General features: G+C 39.3%; 1 protein-coding gene across 1 annotated transcript in view; it reads right to left on the bottom strand.

The window, feature by feature from the left end:
• The window catches only part of LOC135697001 (uncharacterized), a 76228-nt gene that overhangs the window by 46634 nt on the left and 9205 nt on the right, over window positions 1-20389 (bottom strand). Inside the window, exons 3-5 of the mRNA XM_065216544.1 lie at window positions 339-554; window positions 176-283; window positions 6-110 (exon numbers count right to left, since the gene is read on the bottom strand). Of these exons, the coding sequence (XP_065072616.1) occupies window positions 6-110; window positions 176-283; window positions 339-554 (429 nt within the window). The remainder of the gene's footprint in view (window positions 1-5; window positions 111-175; window positions 284-338; window positions 555-20389) is intronic.

Genomic DNA, 20389 nt, shown 5'->3' with positions numbered 1-20389 from the left:
CTTACGGTCATATGCAATAAAGCATGTGGAATTGTAGTCGGTACACCTAGGACTACCTTGATCCTGTTCTAATGTTCGACAATTGTCACATGCGTAGCAGGTTTGAAATTCTTAAAAAAAAATCACAAAATTCGATGAATTTTCATTAACGTGAATGAACCCAGTCTTAACGAACCTCTTTGATTGCAATTATCAGCATCACACTTATAACAATCATTAACACCGCATTTTTCTGGTATATCTGGATCAGTAGTACATCCTAGCTGAAATTGTTCCTTACTTACTGAAAAGTGAAACCTATGATCAGCATTGTTTTTTTTTATTAAATTAATATTCACCTTCGTAGCGATAGCAGTTCTCATCTGTAACAAATCCATGGAGTGGACAAGGTTGAGTGAAATTCAGTGGATCGTTTAAGCAGTTTGCGTCATCTGGTCCGTTGTCAGAACTGCATATGACGCAGTGGGCCACTCGGTTACAGTTGTACGATTTGCAAGTTTCAAAATCCACAGTGTTCGTATAGTTGCCATCCGAAGTGCAGCCACGACGGTCGTCTGCAAAGAAGCGTTGGTATAACTATTGATCACAATATATGCAGGTTCATTCTGAGTGGTAAATCACTTTTTAGGTGTATGGTTATTGATTGATAATGGTTATATTGGTTAAACATTTTTTGTTTCAAAATTGATGCATTGCACAGTGGTTTAAAAGTGAAAATTCGTGAACTTAATTGTATCCTGATGTTTGTATACACTTTAGCCATTTGACGTGTTGCAATGATTTTCATAATGGTCTGTTCAGCAACTTTTGAAATATTCACCTTAAATTTTTGTTAATGTGCAACTGTACTTCAGAAACCTAACTTTTCCATTTCAACAAATAGAGAGTAGATGTATATAAAAAAGTTATAGAAAATATTATTTCAAGAAACTTTGCGCAAGACATCAAGTTGCCATGACTTCAATTTACGAATATATAGGATATTCTTCGACAGTTGTACCTTAAAATCAGTTTTTTAAGCTTTTGTATACTTTAATCACTTTGTATCTCTTAGGTGTGTTCTGCGAAGGTTTAGAAAATAGTATAATAAGCAACTTTTTTTTTTTTTTTCCTTTGGTTTGTTTTTTCCGTCGATCTTGTTTTCCGTGCTGAGCACCAATGCTACCGACGTGCCAGGAAGGCAGCTCCCACACTTGGACCCTACCTATCGACCCATCAACTCATGAACCGGGGACCAACGGCTTTACTTCCCATCCGAAGGAAGGCGTGATCAGAGATGTTATGCCTCAGAACATCCTGGCGGCGCCGACTGGGATTGAACCCAGGCCTGTTGGGGTGAGAGGTAATCACGCTTATAAGCAACTTTTCTAAAAACACTAAAGTGTTATGTTTACATTTGTGAGAGCTATAGCCACAAACGAAGTGACAGACGGAGCGGCTCGAAAACTTTGGTGACTAACCTGCTATTGCAATTTTTCAGTGTACCACATGGCAACACTACTACTGGATTGAACTAGCATTTTCACCAAATGTACTAGAATGTTTTGGTTCTATCTCTTTCACTCTACTCAAAACTGGAATGCATAAAAAAATGACAAAATGATGTACACTCTTTGCACACTGTCAAAGAATCATTGTACACAAAATCAACTTTGTGCAAAACCAAAACAAAAATACTATCCCATCTGGTGAATGATGGCTCAAGCTTCCAAGAAAATTCTATTACAGCTAACCACATTATTTTAATTGATTTCTTCGCCAGTTAGTCGTCTGTCACTTCGTTTGTGCTATAGCGATTTATAAGCCAAAAATTATCCTTTTTCAATTGCAGCTAAGCAAGCTGCAAACCGGTGCACTAGAAAACCATTTGAAAGTTTAAAACCAGATCTTTATTTTTGTGCAAAGATCATATGTATCCGTTTTTATCCTGGGGAATGCGGTGGTTTTTAGTAAACAAAGAATTTTGATTTATGAATTTCAGTATTTTATGAAATAATAAAATTCAAAGATTGCAATCGTTTTGAAGATTTATTGGTATGTAGCAACCATTTTAATATTTTAAAAGTTTCCAAAATTGTGTCCAATGAGTCTGAATTTAGTTTTCCAAAGGGCAGTTACGGCTTTTGAAATTAAATGTTTATTTCATTATTCTTAGTGTGTTTTAATATATAGAAAGACTAAGAAGCATATAGTCAACACTCCACAAATCGAAATCCACTAATTCTGTTTCAAAGTAAAAATTAATTTCATGGCTTCTGTGATGATGATTTTCTATGGGATTGTGTCACTATAAACTTGATAATTAACACGAAAGTCTCTTCAATATCGAGTTTTAGAGAGTTCACTGTAGATCACTTTGATTTGAGGACCAGTGAAGATCATAGCAACCTACACATTTTATATTAAAATTAAAAACACAATCGTACAGCTTGTATTCGGCTGTTTAATAACAGGTAGGGGATACTCTCCTCTACCCGATTGTGGTTTAGGTTTGCGAATGAAGTTTTCGGTTCGCGAGTAAATAGCCTTACAAGGTTTGTTTACTAAATGGAGTTAAGGCCATTTCAATTGTTGGTTTTGATATACTTCGTAGATTGGATACTATCAACACTCACGTCTCATCTGAAATTCTCAGTTAGACGACTGTCAGGAATAATGCTGGGGAGTAAACATTGGTTCCAATCTAAACAAGAGCACAAACGAAAAAACTTTGGTGACTAACCTGCTATGGCAACACCACTACTAGTGGATTCAGAGCTGCCAGGTGGTTTTATAAAAAATCTGTATCCGCTCTATTAAAAAATCTGTATTTTCTGTATTGATGATTTTTTCTTAATTAATCATTTTTTGTTGTTTTACAAATACAGTGCATACAAAATAACCATAAAACGTGCTTAACCACCTATTCGGGCTATTGTACTAACCATACGGGATATAATTGCGCCATTTGTGATATCGTCCGTACTTATTTATAAGAGTGATATGAAGCCGTTTGAAAATGTATGGAGATTTTAGTTTCTATTCATTATCTTCCTGATAAGCAGTTTTAAATGCAAAAAAGTGCACGAGTTCATTACTATTTGATATTTTTAATATAGATGAATACAATTAATTACATCATTTGTGTGGTAGTTACACCAAAAAGTCGAGAGATGTCGCCCCGCCAGTGCTGGTAAAATCATTTTTGCAGTATTGGCAAATCAAAGTTGGCACTCGTGGAGAATAGAAGAACTATGAAAGTGATGATGGTTTCAAAATTTTCCACGGGGAAGTATACGAGTGCAATCTTAAAATGCTTTTATTTTGAAAATGGAGCATTTTATTTAAATCTGGTTACTGCTACAGTGGTAGAAAAGCGGAAGTCTATGTTTACACCTAAAAATCTGAAAAGAAATTATGTTTTCTGTATTATATGTCTATTGAGTAGTCCTGAAGTTTTCTACTAACGTAGCACTAACCAGATTTAAATAAAATGCTCCATTCACAAAATAAAAGCATTTTAAGCTGATAAAATCGAGCAAGTTATTTTGTTTTTATAAATTTTGAATTTTTTTTTCTCAAGCAAAAAAATCTGTATAAATCTGTATTGTAATTTAAAAATCTGTGATAAATCTGTATTCTGTATCGGGTCTGTATTAAGATTAAAAAATCTGTATAATACAGATAAATATGTATAAATGGCAGCGCTGACTGGATTGTACTAGTATTTTCACCAGATTTATTAGAATGTTTTGGTTCTATCTCTTTCACTCTACTCAAAACTGAAATGCATAAAAAAATGACAAAATGGTACACTCTTTGCACACTGTCAAAGAATTATTATACACAAAATTAATTTTGTTCAAATCAAAACAAAAAAACTACCCCATCTGGTGGATGATGGCACAAGCTTCCAAGAAAATTCTATTACAGTGAACCACATCATTTCAATGGATTTCTTCGCCAGTTAGTCGTCTGTCACTTCGTTTGTGACAAGAGTAACAGAAGCATGACTGTCGCTATTCCCGGCCACGCCCATCTTTACCATAACTAGGGATAGAGAAGGAAATGTTGATGTAGTACTTACTTAACGAGAGGTCACCAACTAAGCGGCACCCTCATAAGTGCTACGGAGTTGGAGGGTTGGGTAGGGAATTCGGTTAGGATTCCCCTCAAGTTGGCGATGCAACCAAAAGTATGTATTGTTTATTTAATCTCTCGATAGCCGGCTATCGAAAGAACATATTCATTTTGTTTAGTGATCATGAATTTTAAGAGTCATGACGGAGAGCTCTTACAACAAAATTGTCATTGCCAAAAAGGAGTGCTATCCGGAGGATCAGTTCATCGTGGTCGATGAAAAAAAAGCCGAAGTAAATCTTCAAAAACTTTTGGACCATACCTCCAGTAGGATTGTCTTAGTGAACAAAGAGCGTCTTGATGATTTCACAGATGATGAGCTTAAGAAAGTTGTATTTTTTTTTTCGTTGATGCGACTTTAAACAAAAGGTTTATCTTCTTCAGGTTGAACTTTTGATAAAATGGGGATTTGATGGTAGCAGTGGACATCCGGAGTACAAACAAAAAAAAATTAAAAACGATGACGGAGAATCCAGTGATTGTAATATGTTTATAACTTCCTTAGCTCCAATTAAAAGCAAACGGAAAACTTCTGTTCCAAAATCCGAGACCATCATCAACACGATTATGTAGGCCTGTGAGGATTCAGTTTGTCAGTGAAACGACGGAAGTGTCGATAAACGAGAAGAAATATATAGAGAATCAAACCGCACTCCCCAGGATACTAACGGATACTTATGATCTTTGCACAAAAATAAAGATCTGGTTTTAATCATTCAAATGAAAGTTGTTTCAAGTGCAACAGTTTGCAGCTTGCTATGTTATAGTGCATTGAAAAAGGGTAATTTTTGGCCTAAAAATCGCTATAGCTGTCACAAATATTAACACACATACCTAAGATATACAACGTCATTGAAGTATATAAAAGCTTGAAAAATTGATTTTAAGGTGATACTCTAAGGAAGCCTTAGCGTGAAACTTCAAAGGCACATATGTCAGCTTCCACAAAACATACAAATTTGAAATTGCCACTATCTATTTTTAGTAGCACAGCAAACAAGGAGTAGCAATTTCAAATTTGTATGTTTTATGGAAGCTGACATTTGTGCCTTTAAAGTTTCACGGAAGGAAGCTTAGAGTATCACCGTAAGGTACAATTGTCAAAGAATATCCTATATCTTGGCAAATTGAAGTCATGGCAACTTGATGTCTTGAGCAAAGTTTCTTGAAATAATATTTTCTATAACTTTTTTATGTACATCTACTCTCTATTTGCTGAAATGGAAAAGTTAGGTTTCTGAAGTACAGTTGCACCTTCGTGTCGTGGCCGGACCGAGGTTTCCAGCCTCGGCCACGGCAACACGAATTAGCGATGCAGCTCCCACGGGTGCGGCTGCTTCTATTGCTGCTGCTGCTGCTGCTGTTTCTGCTGCTGAGGTTTCTGTTGCTGCTGTTTCTGCTGCTGCTGGTGGTCCGTCACCTCCAAAATTCGTTACAAGAATGACTTCAACGAGCTTAAATACTTCATATTTATACCTGCTAACCTATCAAAATTCTCTAACCAATGAGATTCTGTTTACATACGAACTATCAAGCTTCACGCTCACTTGATTCTACTCATTATTTATTCAACACTAACTCTATCTACTACATTCTTCCCCTCTTCTACTGTCCTTAATTGAGGAAGGGGGGCATTATATCCACCCATTTTGGGGAATTTTATCTACCCTCTCGGGGAACTTTCATCTACCATCTCAGAGATATTTCATCCATGAGGTCATGGCAATTCAAACTATTTAAAAATTTCCTCAGTCCATCCATCAAGTCATGGCAATTCTAACTATTTCTAAATTTCTTCAGTCCATCCATCAGGTAATAGAAATTCTTATCTACCATCCGTTCCAGAATTACCAGGTCATAGTAATTCTATCTACCATCCATCAGGTCATGGTAATTCTTTCTACCATCCATCAGGTCATGGTAATTCTATCTATCATCCATCAGGTCATGGTAATTCTTTCTACCATCCATCAGGTCATGGGAATTCTATCTACCATCCATCAGGTCATGGTAATTCTTTCTACCATCCATCAGGTCATGGTAATTCTATCTACCATCCATCAAGTCATGGTAATTCTTTCTACCATCCATCAGGTCATGGTAATTCTATCTATCATCCATCAGGTCATGGTAATTCTTTCTACCATCCATCAGGTCATGGTAATTCTATCTACCATCCATCAAGTCATGGTAATTCTTTCTACCATCCATCAGGTCATGGTAATTCTATCTATCATCCATCAGGTCATGGTAATTCTTTCTACCATCCATCAGGTCATGGGAATTCTATCTACCATCCATCAGGTCATGGTAATTCTTTCTACCATCCATCAGGTCATGGTAATTCTTTCTCCCATCCATCAGGTCATGGTAATTCTATCTATCATCCATCAGGTCATGGTAATTCTTTCTCCCATCCATCAGGTCATGGTAATTCTATCTACCATCCATCAAGTCATGGTAATTCTTTCTACCATCCATCAGGTCATGGTAATTCTATCTACCATCCATCAGGTCACGGTAATTCTATCTATCATCCATCAGGTCATGGTAATTCTTTCTACCATCCATCAGGTCATGGTAATTCTATCTACCATCCATCAGGTCATGGTAATTCTTTATACCATCCATCAGGTCATGGTAATTCTATCTATCATCCATCAGGTCATGGTAATTCTTTCTACCATCCATCAGGTCATGGTAATTCTATCTATCATCCATCAGGTCATGGTAATTCTTTCTACCATCCATCAGGTCATGGGAATTCTATCTATCATCCATCAGGTCATGGTAATTCTTTCTACCATCCATCAGGTCATGGTAATTCTATCTACCATCCATCAAGTCATGGTAATTCTTTCTACCATCCATCAGGTCATGGTAATTCTATCTATCATCCATCAGGTCATGGTAATTCTTTCTACCATCCATCAGGTCATGGGAATTCTATCTACCATCCATCAGGTCATGGTAATTCTTTCTACCATCCATCAGGTCATGGTAATTCTATCTACCATCAATCAAGTCATGGTAATTCTTTCTACCATCCATCAGGTCATGGTAATTCTATCTATCATCCATCAGGTCATGGTAATTCTTTCTACCATCCATCAGGTCATGGTAATTCTATCTACCATCCATCAAGTCATGGTAATTCTTTCTACCATCCATCAGGTCATGGTAATTCTATCTATCATCCATCAGGTCATGGTAATTCTTTCTACCATCCATCAGGTCATGGGAATTCTATCTACCATCCATCAGGTCATGGTAATTCTTTCTACCATCCATCAGGTCATGGTAATTCTATCTACCATCCATCAGGTCATGGTAATTCTTTATACCATCCATCAGGTCATGGTAATTCTATCTATCATCCATCAGGTCATGGTAATTCTTTCTACCATCCATCAGGTCATGGTAATTCTATCTATCATCCATCAGGTCATGGTAATTCTTTCTACCATCCATCAGGTCATGGGAATTCTATCTACCATCCATCAGGTCATGGTAATTCTTTCTACCATCCATCAGGTCATGGCAATTTTTTTCAAAATAATTCTTCAGTTCTTTAGTCATTTCACTATACTTACACTATCGTACCAACTGCGCCATTGTCGTGGCCGGATCGAGGTTTCCAGCCTCGGCCACGGCAACACGAATTAGCGATGCAGCTCCCACGGGTGCGGCTGCTTCTATTGCTGCTGCTGCTGCTGAGGTTTCTGTTGCTGCTGTTTCTGCTGCCGCTGGTGGTCCGTCACCTCCAAAATTCGTTACAAGAATGACTTCAACGAGGTTAGGTACTTCATATTTATACCTGCTAACCTATCAAAATTCTCTAACCAATGAGATTCTGTTTACATACGAACTATCACGCTTCACGCTCACTTGATTCTACTCATTATTTATTCAACACTAACTCTATCTACTACACTTAGCAAAAATTTAAGGTGACTATTTCAAAAGTTGTGGAACAGACCATTATGAAAATCATTCGAATACGTCAAATGGCTAAAATGTACACAAACATCAGGATACAATTAAGTTCACGAATTTTCACTTTTAAAACACTGTGCATTGGCCCAATATTAGGGACATTTATGCCGACATTAGAGGCATCAACTCTACTTGTTACTACAGGGGCTGAGTGACCCTACACGTTTGCTTTTATTGACAATAATCGTATTGTCAATACACTCTATATAGACGTCAATACATCGGTATTGACAATAATTCTGTATTCACATCATAAATATTAATCCAATGTCAATAATTCCCCTTCTCGTCAATATATTGATACGAGTGAGGTGAGGTTCCGTTTAGCTATCGACAGAAACAGTTGTGTGTTTGTCGAAGCAGGTCGCGCGATAGTCTGTTATTCGATAGCAACTATTGTTGCCGTGCTTGTACATTTTGTTCGCTTTTGTCGATGCCCCGTTGGAAGCAAACAACTAAAGATGTCCGTGGAAATAAAGCTGACGATTTAAGTCAGCTTCGCAACTGGCAGTTCGAGACCATCCATGAGTGGAATTGCAAATTTCGTTATAGTGTTTGACGTGGATCACAATCAGATGATTGCTACATTCAATAGCTGAGGAGAAATCTATGTTCATAATTCATGGTAGTAAAACACCTTATGTAGTGAAATGGTCAGGAAATTATCTCAAAGCATATGAAATGTTTTTCTATGAAAATTTTCACGGTGGAGGAAAATAGCAATGAAATACTCGGAAAATAATTCTTCGAGTGATGCATTTTTTTACGTAGGACTACGTCTTTGTGGACTATACTGGGGTGCAAATCAAATCAAACAATTGGGTGACAAAATAGTGTCAGAATTTAAAAGCTCATAATATGGGCATTTATCGATGGATTTCAATTCTGTTCACATCATTTGATTCAAATTTAATGTAAGATTTCTTTTGTATAAATACTATAGTAATTTATCACATCGTTAGACGTCGTAGACGGTCATTGAGACTAACGCAAAATTGAGTGAGATTTCTCTGAAAATTGAAGAAAGTGTGGTTACTCACTGAGTGAATAATATTTTCCTCCATTTTCTTCAAAAATCTGCTTGAATTTAAATAAAAGTGTACGTCTTTTTATTCCTTGAGTACACTAGTACATGGCTATTGAGAGTAACTCAAAATCGAGTCGAATTTTACTCGCAATTGCAAAAAATTGGAATTACTCGGTGAATAATTAAATGTTTCCAAGATTTTCCAGGACAAACTTCTTGAATCCCGTAGAATCCCGTTTAGTTTGCATAGTTAAAATTGCTTTTAAATGGCGCTCAATGGTACCTCTACAGTGCCCATTGGCGCTACTTAATAAAATGCATGTTTGAGTTGCATTTGACTCAGTTACTGAGTTACTTTTATCGGCCGTGTAGACTGGGTAATTTTTTCTCTCTCCATTTTCGTCATATGCGAGCAGATTTTACTCATTTAGTGAGTAGCCCAAGTGACATTTTCAGTGATGTCATGGTAGTTAGAATTGGTTGCCCTCCAGTGTAAGCAGTAATTGAAAATAAACATTATTTATCTTTATTTCCCGAAAGGGCGCAAAGGGTAATTCTAATGAGTAACCAGTTCCAAATTTACCATGACATCACTAGGTTGCGGTCTTCATCAAATCTGTTCAGATAAATAAGGCCTATTGCAAGGTAAACAGTTGAGTTCAGAATTCGTCTTACAGGGAGTTCAAATATGCCATTTGTTTTCAAATTATTTGCTTAACTTGAATTCTTAACTAGATAGAAGGTTTCTGTATTTGGAAAAGTTGTTCAAGTGAAAGAGGCTCATTGGATGGTGTACATCACACTAGTAGACTTTTGACGTAGGATTTCGTCTTTCGGCAGCATATTGGGGAAGCAAATTCAAAAAACTAAAATCCACTGCATTACGAAAAGTGGTCAGCAAACAAGCCAATCGATTTGGAAATTTTCCTACGAATCTGCTAAAATAAACACTTTATCAATTTTCAATAGGTCACTATTGAAAATTACACGAATGTCCAACTGTTGCAATGGTGATCAAAACTATCACCGCTGGCCTGCAAAAAGCGCTTTCCCTAACACAGATTTCAAAATCGAATTCCATTCGGTCTTACTATATGACCGTGTGTGGTGCCCGGTCGGTCGTCATCAACAGCAGCAGAAGCAGTGCTTTCGCCGCGTGGCGTTGATCATTGTTCTCCAGTACACAACGAAAAGCTGCCAACAAGCAGCGAGCTGCAACCCACATGACCGTTCATTCACCGAAAAAGGAGGAAAAAGCCGCACCGCAATCAGTAGCTCTTCGTGAGTTGCTGTAGGCCATCTATGCCAGGCGCGGCCCCTCGTTTCAAACAACATACAGCTCACCAGTCTCATATGTGTTGAACACCCTAATAGCTCAGCGTTACTCAACCATCACGGTAAACTGTTCTTTTTCAGGACCATCGTAAATTTGAAAAAGAGTATTTGTCACGGTCATTTATCGGTTGTCAGTTCCCATATATTTAAATCTATCATACCATGTATTTAAAAAAAAACCCCAATGCAATTTCAAAAAACCAAAGTCGGTCGTGGCATGAAAATGGTCTGATTTTTATCCAGAGTTGATAGATTTAAATTCTTAATTGGCGTAATCGATATAAAAAATTTCTACGAATCTAAAAATTAAGACTTTACCGTGTGCAACTGTTGTTATGATAATTAAAATTATCATGGCTCTAATGTTGGCTTATGGATCTAAGATGGGGCCCATCGCTAAAAATCTGCTATTTATCAATTTTATCTATAGGACCGCGTCATTGGGACCGTACTAATGGATATTTTTGGACGCTATTGAAAATTTAGTCGATTGCTGAATTTATGTATTAGGGGCAGGGCAAATTAGGGACATTTAGGCCGACATTACATCCATTTCCCCTAAATAAATGTTTTTTTCATTCATTTTACAGAATCTCGATCATCTGTATGCAACCAGCGCTGGAAAGCACCTCAGAGCGTTAGCAAAGCATGCATCTCACAACACTCGACAAAGAGTGTGTGGTTCTCCCATTTGCTTCGCACACTTTTTTCCAACTAATCTGTGAGAAAGCGATCAACACAAAGAGCGGTGCGGTGCAGGGAGCGAATATAATAATACAACAAGCGCTAATGTCTTCTTTGAGTTCATTGCAGACTTTGATTACCGCGACTGCTAGCATAGGAGACGAAGAAGGGCATAACGAAGAATAATTTTGTCTTTTTGCTAGGTTTCCCATTTGCAACCCTATATTGAGTGGCGCTCTTTGCGTCGGAGCCGTCGGAGCGATGCCTACACATTAAGCTTTCGTTATGTCTGGGTGTGTGTCTGTCTTCTCTACTCCGCTGCTTTACACTTGCGCAGGGTGAAAGACGAGCAAACTTTGTGTTTGCTTGATTCTCACGTTGTTTATTTCAGAAAATCAGTACATTGCGCGCATTGAGTGATCAGATGACAGCCCTGTATGCAACGAATGAACACTGCTTCCACCTTCTCCAAGAATATCAATTGAGGACTACTATGCCATTGCCCTTCACCAAATTGTTCACCGATAGATCCAGGTGCAACGCATGAGTACCGCTATCATCTACAAGAACATCGAGGAAAAATTTCACAGCCATCGGTCCTTTTCAGGACCACAAATGACTGATAAAAGAGTTAACTAAAGAGTACAAGTAAGAGCTTGTATCCTAGACATATCGTCCAGGATACCGACAGAGCACCTCAAAAACAGAACTCTAAAATTGCTTCCGAATTTTAACCTATCGAACTTTTTCACTGATAAAGAGTTAAGAAATCAATTTAATATTTACTTTTGCTGTGACATCAAAATTATCCTTCGTAATCCTACGTCAAATCTACGGTCGTGCCTTGGAGAAAACCTCTTACATTTTTCGAGGTAATACACATTTTGTATATGTATAAAGAAACAGAGAAGGACTAGGACAGGTACGCAGACTTCTTCAGTGTCATGTACTAATACTCAAGTCGAGTATTAGTACAAGACACTGAAGAAGTCTCGACGTTGTAGAGGAAGTACGCGTACATGTCAAATATAAGCAAATAAAGTAGTGGAATTAAACGTAAATTACTAATCCTTCGCTATTTCACTAAGACCCACATTGATCAGGATTCCTTTTGTATATGGTCGATTTTGAAAATTCAAGATGACTATTTTGATTGGCACCCTTCTATCATAGAGGTAACTTTAAGATCAGAAGGTCCCGAAGAAATGTGCTCAACTTTTTGGCTCAGCTCTAGTACTATCTTCGGTACCAAGCTAATCGATGCACCCGTCGAAACATAGGAAAATCCACGAACCCCTCATTTTATCTGTCAAACTTTCATAGCGATTCAAAACAAACATAGTGTAGTACTAGAATTTCGACTGGAACGGGGTACGTTAATCGATTTGCTTGGGACCAATAGGCTAGTAAGCCAATTTAAAATCGTTTTCCTCCGGTTGCTACTATTCCCATATTAAATAAATTCGTGCAGTACTAGATCACAGACAAATGAGCTCAAATAATGGGAGAATATTCAGGACCTGATCTGAAATCAGTTGAGCCTTGTTGAGTAACATCGATAATTTAAACCACCCTAATCAACACACACCCTGCAACAGGTAATCTTTATGGAGCCTTGCGTCAAAAGGCAATTAGGTAGACTTTAGAATTATCAACTTCTTTGCTCTGTAGTAGATTTACGGGCAAAACAAATATGTATACTGCACCTTGATAAGTGGATTTTGACGATTTTAATGCCGAATGACGAAGTACCGGGACACTCTGTATCGGTTATAATCACTGGTATTGTTTTCAAACTGCTGCCAGCGGATATTTGCGACAGTATAGATAAGCTGTTGAGACCTATTGCCAAATTATGTAGACAGCTGATAAGCACTTCACTTCACTGGTTCTGATAATCTGACCATATGAACAATTCAACCGTCATCGACCCCGGCCGGGCTGAATGATGCAGTTGAAGCGTAAATTTAGTGCATGGTGCATGATCCCTTAATTTAGTAAGAAGTGAGTTGGCATGTTAATTCATCAAACCTTCCTGATCGGCATTGGAACAATTTATCCATAAGCACCGACTATTGAAAGAAGGTTAAAGGCATATTGCAACATGGCATTACATTCCAATCTAAGTAAGTGCTTCAAACGTTAATTTATCGAAACTGATAGCTTGCCCACGCAAACTAACACCACCTCAGGTAGGGGGAAATTTCACTTTCTTTTTTTTTTTTTCTTTGATTTGTTTTCCGTCGATCTTGTTTTCCGTGCTGAGCACCAATGCTACCGACGCCAGGAAGGCAGCTCCCACACCTGGACCCTACCTATCGACTCATCAACTCATGAACCGGGGACCAACGGCTTTACTATGCCTCAGAACATCCCGGCGGCGCCGACTGGGATTGAACCCAGGCCTGCTGGGGTGAGAGGTAATCACGCTTACCACTACACCACCGGCGCCGCTGAATTTCACTTTCCCGCAAGCTTTTAGTTTCGATAAATTCACGACCAACATACCAGTTCCAGGCCAAATAGGAAACAAATATAAATGTTGAGTCGACTTTCTCCTATTTACATGAAGCTTTTCCTAATTGTGTGCTATGGGCAATCATTGACATTTTTGCAAATTTAGCCAGTTTGGATCCTGCATTTTCTTTTTCAAATGGCATCTTTAACATTTTTCAATGATACAGCGGCGCCGGTGGTGTAGTGGTAAGCGTGACAGAGGCATCTGAGGCATCCCCGGTCTCCGGTCTATGAGTTGATGGGTCGATAGGTAGGGTCCAGGTGTGGGACCTGCCTCCCTGGCGTCGGTAGTATTGGTACTCAGTACGGAAAACAAGATCGACGAAAAACAATAAATTTTAGTACGGAATCGATCGACTTCTAATCGAAATGACGTCTGAGACAGAGTTGTTTAGAAAATTAAAGTCTTTGTAGGAAAAATATACACGGTGATTTTATTAAAGTAATTTTGAGTGAAATACAAAAAGGTGTTAAAGCTGAAATGCCTCAAAAAGTGTATCTTCAATATTTATATTTGTTGTAATATTTAAAACCACGGACACGTGAACATCGGCAAAAATCGTAACGTGGGTAGATCACCTTTTTGTGACACGTTACGGGTTGTAAGATCTACCACCGATTGCTAGTTCTGACTACTTCAAACTAGGAGAACAGGATTTTTCAGTAATCAAAGGTACACAGTCATTGCTTAATTTTGATGCTGGCGAATAAAATTTTGACTGACTGGAAGTGCTCTCACTCTTCAAAGGGTATACATAGCGGGACCATTTAATTAGCACCGATTTCTTGCGATGAAGGCAAGAATGACAACTGTATCAAAACCGAATACTTCATGATTTCTCAATAGTGATGGACAGGTATGGAAAATCATTTGCATTCATTTCGTGCATTCATTTACATTCATTTGTTCCGAACTTTTTTCATCAACAGAATTCCGCAAAATTATGTATAGAGTTTTTGTAGGCTTTATTTTTAGCTACAACTTTGTTAGCAACTCAAATCCGTATCTCTTTTGCATGACGAACGAAAGTGAACAGAAGCAACTACTGTTTTTCAGTGAATGTATTTTACACTCACTGAAAAACAGTAGCAAGTTCTGCTCACTCTAGTTTGTAATGCATAAGAGATACAAATTTGAGGCATGGGCAAAAGTTGTAGCTAATAACAAAACCTACAAAAGCTCTATACATTATTTTGCGGAATGCTGTTGATGAAAAAAGTTAGAGGCAAATGAATGTAAATCAATCCATGAAATGAATGTAAATGATTTTCCATGCCTGGTGATGGAGTAATATGACATGCACTAAACTAAGGAACATTTTTCGTAAGTGGACTCAAAAGCCACAAAACATCGACCTTTCAGTTTTGCTGAGGGTCCAATTTTTTTTTCATAATGAGATAGAAAAAAATATTTCTACATGTAAATTTTCTCAAGAACCGCGCCGAAAAAAAAATTTCCGTTCAGTAAACTTTCCCTAAGGTGTCCCCTAAGTAGATACAGTTGACGCAAATGCAAAGGTAATTTTAAGACTTAGCGATATAAATATTTATATCTAATTTGTCAACATCAATGAAAAGCAATCCCATATCAGTTATAATATATGCAGCGGTCTTCCATGTTTTTTTTGACGTAGGACTACGTCTTTAATTTCTATACTGGGGGTCACATTAAAAAAATCAAAATTCAGACATGTAGCGAAAAATCCCAAACACGGACGCAACGATAGAGCGCAAACCGAACAAACGACACATTGCGCATGCTCACATGCAGCGTTGCCAGGTCATTTTCAGAAAAATCTGGACCAGGTAAAATATAAAATCTGGAAAAATCTAGAATGCTCCAAAAAATCCTCTTTTATCATAATGCTATTGGAATCAAAGTGATGTGCCAATCTCCCGTAAAAATAGGTCAGTGCGATCGTCTGGAATTTATTTAAAGTACTAGAATGGTTATAAATTACATGTTTAAATAAATTATATAAAGCAAATAACTTGTCAGCATTGCTAAAATCATCCAAAAGTTAATAAGTATTGACACGGTGTGCCCAAAAAGTTCAAATATCCATTACGCAGCATTTCAAAAATTGAGTTAAATGTGGGTAAAAAACAGCAGAAAATATGATGAGAATTGTAAACTGTAACTTTTTTAAAAAGAATGAAAAGCAAAGAATCAAAGAAATTGGATGGGATGGATTTTTAAACTAATAGTCGATGTAGTCCTTAATTTTTGATGCAGTACCAGAATTTAAAGATTTTATTAGTTCTAAATAAATAAAAGAGGTTGATCAGATTTACCATTTAATTCTTGACATCATACAACACCCAGCAGACCAGTAGGTAATTTTATTTTGAAGCAAAATTCACCGGGCTGAAGTGGGAATCAAAGCCTAACATTGTGGGACTCACAGTTTACCTAAACTACGGGTAACTCCACTATTCGCATGACCATTACGAATAATTTTATGCCAAAGAATAATTTTATCATATTACTACTTTAGACTTTCAGATAGCTTCATTTTTGAAGTCTCAGGATCTTTCAATGATTCTAAATTCCGGAATTTATATTTTTCCTCCGTCCCAGATCATGAATTTTTTTGTTAGTCTGAATTTACTTGGAACTCTTCACAGGATATCTTCGCCTTTTTTTTAGTTCAATTCGAATCATCCTAGAATTCCATCATTTTTATTTTCTATATTCGCCTAAAATAATCTTGAAAATATCTTAACTTTTCCAGTAACATTCTACGAGTTCTTAGCATTACCTCTTGTAATCTCTTATAGATCATTCTCCAATTCCACAACTCCCTCAAATTGGAAAAAGTTCCCGATTGACTCAATTTTGTGTCATCACCATCAGATATAGCTTTGTTTTCTGAGCACAACGATATTTTTATCGATCCCATAGACATTCATCTCGATTTTTTAATTGAGATTAAATTTTTTGATCGTTAACACTAAATCTATTCGTTTACAGCTCGCTCCCATAGGGGCGCTAAGATGGTGATTTTTGCTAATGTAATCGTACTTATTTAAAATAGTTCCAGTGTACCAAAATTGATGAAATTTGGGATTTCGGTTCCATGCAGATACCGAATATGTATTTACCTCAATACCCCTAAACAATCAAATTTCCTTGGTACACTCTTCAGAACGACCGTCACACTCTTCTCAGACTTATTCGATAATTCCCTTTAAACTGCTTTGTAGGTAAGGTCAGAATTGTTTTGAAATCCTTTTCAGTATTACCTAAGTACTCTAGTACTTTGCCAAAATGGTTTTGAAAGTCTCCCAGAAATTGTGCTTAAAATTTTATTAAAATTAATCTCCATAGAAACATTTGACAGAATTCCATTGAAATTATTCTCACGATTCGTATCAGCATACTCCCTAAGTTTCATCATAAGAATTTTCTATGATTTTTCTTCCGGATTGTAGTTCTTTTATTGACACAATCTCCATGCAATTGTCATCAGAGTTGACAAGACAATTGACACCGTCTTCAACCAGAGGTTGCACAGACTGAATATTTAACTCTAGACAACGGACAACACACCACACCCATTAGCCCATTAGACCAGTAGGGAAATTTTCAGGTTGCCAAAATTTGCACTGGCTGGAGTGGGAATCGAACCCTCGCTTCGTGGCACCCACAATACGCCTAAATGATGGGTGACACCGCACGACTCCGAAGCCCACAAAGATGGATGTACTTCTTCTCAGAAGTAGCTTGAAATTCTCCTTTGATATCACAAATAATTCGCCTCACACTTAACTGTGAACTATTTTTAGAATTACCTTAAAATTCCAATAATGTCCAACGTTGATAGTCTTTAAAAATTAAAGTAGCAAGTTTGGCTTTTAATTTTTTATTAGAGGGTTAATCAATTGCAGTGATATTTTTAAAGCAACATGTTTAAAAAATCTGGGAAAATCTGGAACATATTTATAAAATCTGGAAAATCCAGATAAATCTGGAATACTGGCAACCCTGCTCACATGAGCGAGCTCAACGTTCGGTTGACCGCTCACCTTTCCATCAATGAAAGGAAAGAGGGAGAAAAGCAGCGATAATAAAAACGCTTGCCAAATCGTTTTCTTCATCATTATCATCAGATTCATTCTGCTTAAAACCGTTGTGCAGTACAGTTGGTTGTTTGATTCGCTCGCTCAGTGCCAGTGATATAAGTAGTGCTACGCGTTTGTTCACGTTTTCGGTTTCGTTTCGGTGCATCGCGTGTGATGTCGAAGCGGAAGAAGAAGACAGGCTCGAACCAGGGTTCGAACCCTGCAACCCAGTCTAACGCTGCCCAAGGTGGCAAAACGATGAAGAGAGACACATCCGACCGTGGAAGTGTCCATACCCCAATGAATAGTGGTCCCCAGGATAACGCCACAGCAATCAACGGTAGTGACGTCGGTGATTTCGGCGGGTCCGTTGAAAACATGGCCACGGGCGGCCAGAACGGTCCGAAAGTGAAACTCCCACCTCTGGTGGTGAAGTCAGTACCACTCGACAAGCTGGCTCAAGAGATGGCATCCCTTGGCGTCGCTGCCGAGTACAAGCTGTGCAGGATTGGCACGAAAATCATCCTCCACACCAAAGCGGACTACGACAAACCTTTGGCGGCTTCGCTGAAGAATGCCAAAGTGGAATTTTTCACACACGCCATTCCGGGCGACAAGCCATTTAAGATAGTCATCCGAGGCCTTCCGAATTTCGAAACGAAGGTGATCGAAGCTGAATTTAAAGACCGGTACAAGCTGGTCCCCAATGCCGTCAATCGGATCAACAGGAAGAACGAAAGCCAGAGGAAGTACCAGGATTGCCTTTTCATGGTACACTTCAAGAAGGGGACGGTGACGCTTAATGCGCTGCAAGTAATCCGCTCGCTCTTCAACGTCATCATCCGTTGGGAGTTCTACCGTGGTGGCCGTCGCGATGTAACGCAGTGTCAGCGCTGCCTCAACTTCGGATACGGCACCCGAAATTGCAACATCAACCCACGCTGCAGCTTCTGCACCAAGGATCATGCCTCCTCCGACTGCCCAGATGACAGTCCTGACTCCTGAGGTTATCAAGTGTGTCAACTGTGGCGGTGCTCATCAGGGCTCTGACAGGCAGTGCCCCAAACGCGAGGAGTTCAAGCGTATCCGAAAGGATGCATCGACCTCCAACCAACCCCCAAGTCCCCGACTTTCGGGCCAGGCGATTTTCCACCTCTTCGAACCAACCAGCAAAAGCGAGTGCAACCCGCTCCCACCCAACCAACGCCCGGTGAACAAATTCCACTCCTCCCTGGATCCTGGAGAACACCGCCAACGCTAGAAGGTATGTACTCGGTGGACGAGTGTTGGAACATGTTCGTCCATGTTACAAGCGCTTTCCGCAAGTGCACCAACAAGAACGAACAGTTCCAAAAAAACATCGTGAAACTGGCTATGCATTATGGCGTCTAAACCACTATGCATAGTCACATGGAACGCTTGCTCCTTAAGAGCAAAAACCATCGAGCATACCATCGACGTGGCCCTCCTCACCGACACCCACCTCAAGTCCGGCGACAGTTGCTGGTTACCGGACCACAACATCATTCGGCTTGATCGTACCAGCTCCAGGGGGGGGGGGGGTGGTGTTGCGATCATCGTCAGAAAAGGGATAAAATACCGCAGTCTGTCCCATATCCGCACCTCTATCATCGAGGCCCTTGGTGTGGAGGTGAAGTCGGCGACTGGATACGTCCAGTTCATCGCCGTCTACTGCCCTCGACAGTGTGCCGCCAGCAGCGGACTAGTGGCTAAATTCAAGAAAGACCTGTCCACCCGTACCGGTTCCCGCTTCGTTGTTGAAGGAGATCTAAATGCTCGCCATGAGGCCTGGCGGAACTACCAGCAGAACCATAACGGTCGTCTGCTGTTCGACCATTCGCAGCATGGGCTGTAATCCGTTTGGTTCTCGGACTAGCCAACATTCATCTCACCGGCAGGCAACCCATCGACGCTAGACCTGTTTCTTAAAATACCGGCTTGTCCAAGCCGGTAGCCTTCAACGAACTCAGCTCCGACCATCACTAGTGGCTGAACTGGGATACAACGTAGCTCCTGCTCCAAGCCTGCGCAAGGACTACCATCGCGTAAACTGGGCCCAGTTTGGACGCGTGGTAAACAGGCACATCATCGACAACCCGCCGCTTGACTCCGTGGAGGACATCGACCGAGCGTTGGAGGGACTCCACCAAGCCATAACCGTGGATGACGAGGCGTGCGTCCGACGAGTTCCTGTGACGGGTAAGTTTATTGCCATTGATTCCCACACCCAACTCTTGATTCGAATGAGAAATGTTCGTAGACGCCAGTTCCAAAGAACCGGAGATCTAGCGTGGAAACTTGAAATGGCCGATCTGAACAAGGAGATTGCTTCCAGAATGGTCTCACTCCGGAACGAAAGTTTCGGGCGGCTCATCCAGAATCTGGACGACCGCTCCAGATCATTCTGGAAGGTTGCCAAGGTCCTAAAGACGCACCCCAAACCCATTCCTCCACTCAAAGATGAAAATGATGACGATCGGCTCATAATCACCCCTCAGGAGAAAGCAAATGTGATCGGTGAGCATATTGCCAAATCGCACTTGCTTGGCTTCAACATCCAAAGTCCGCTCGAAGTTCAGGTTGAGCAATGCGTACTCAACCTTGATTCCTCCCCTTGTGCCATCC

This window comes from Ochlerotatus camptorhynchus, unplaced genomic scaffold, assembly GCF_037179485.1.
Source record: "Ochlerotatus camptorhynchus isolate MF236.1 unplaced genomic scaffold, CSIRO-AGI_Acam_v1.1 ptg000064l, whole genome shotgun sequence".
Classification (NCBI taxonomy): Eukaryota; Metazoa; Arthropoda; class Insecta; order Diptera; family Culicidae; genus Ochlerotatus; species Ochlerotatus camptorhynchus.
Note: the sequence above shows the minus strand (reverse complement) of the source record. Positions and strands in the feature narration are given on the sequence as shown.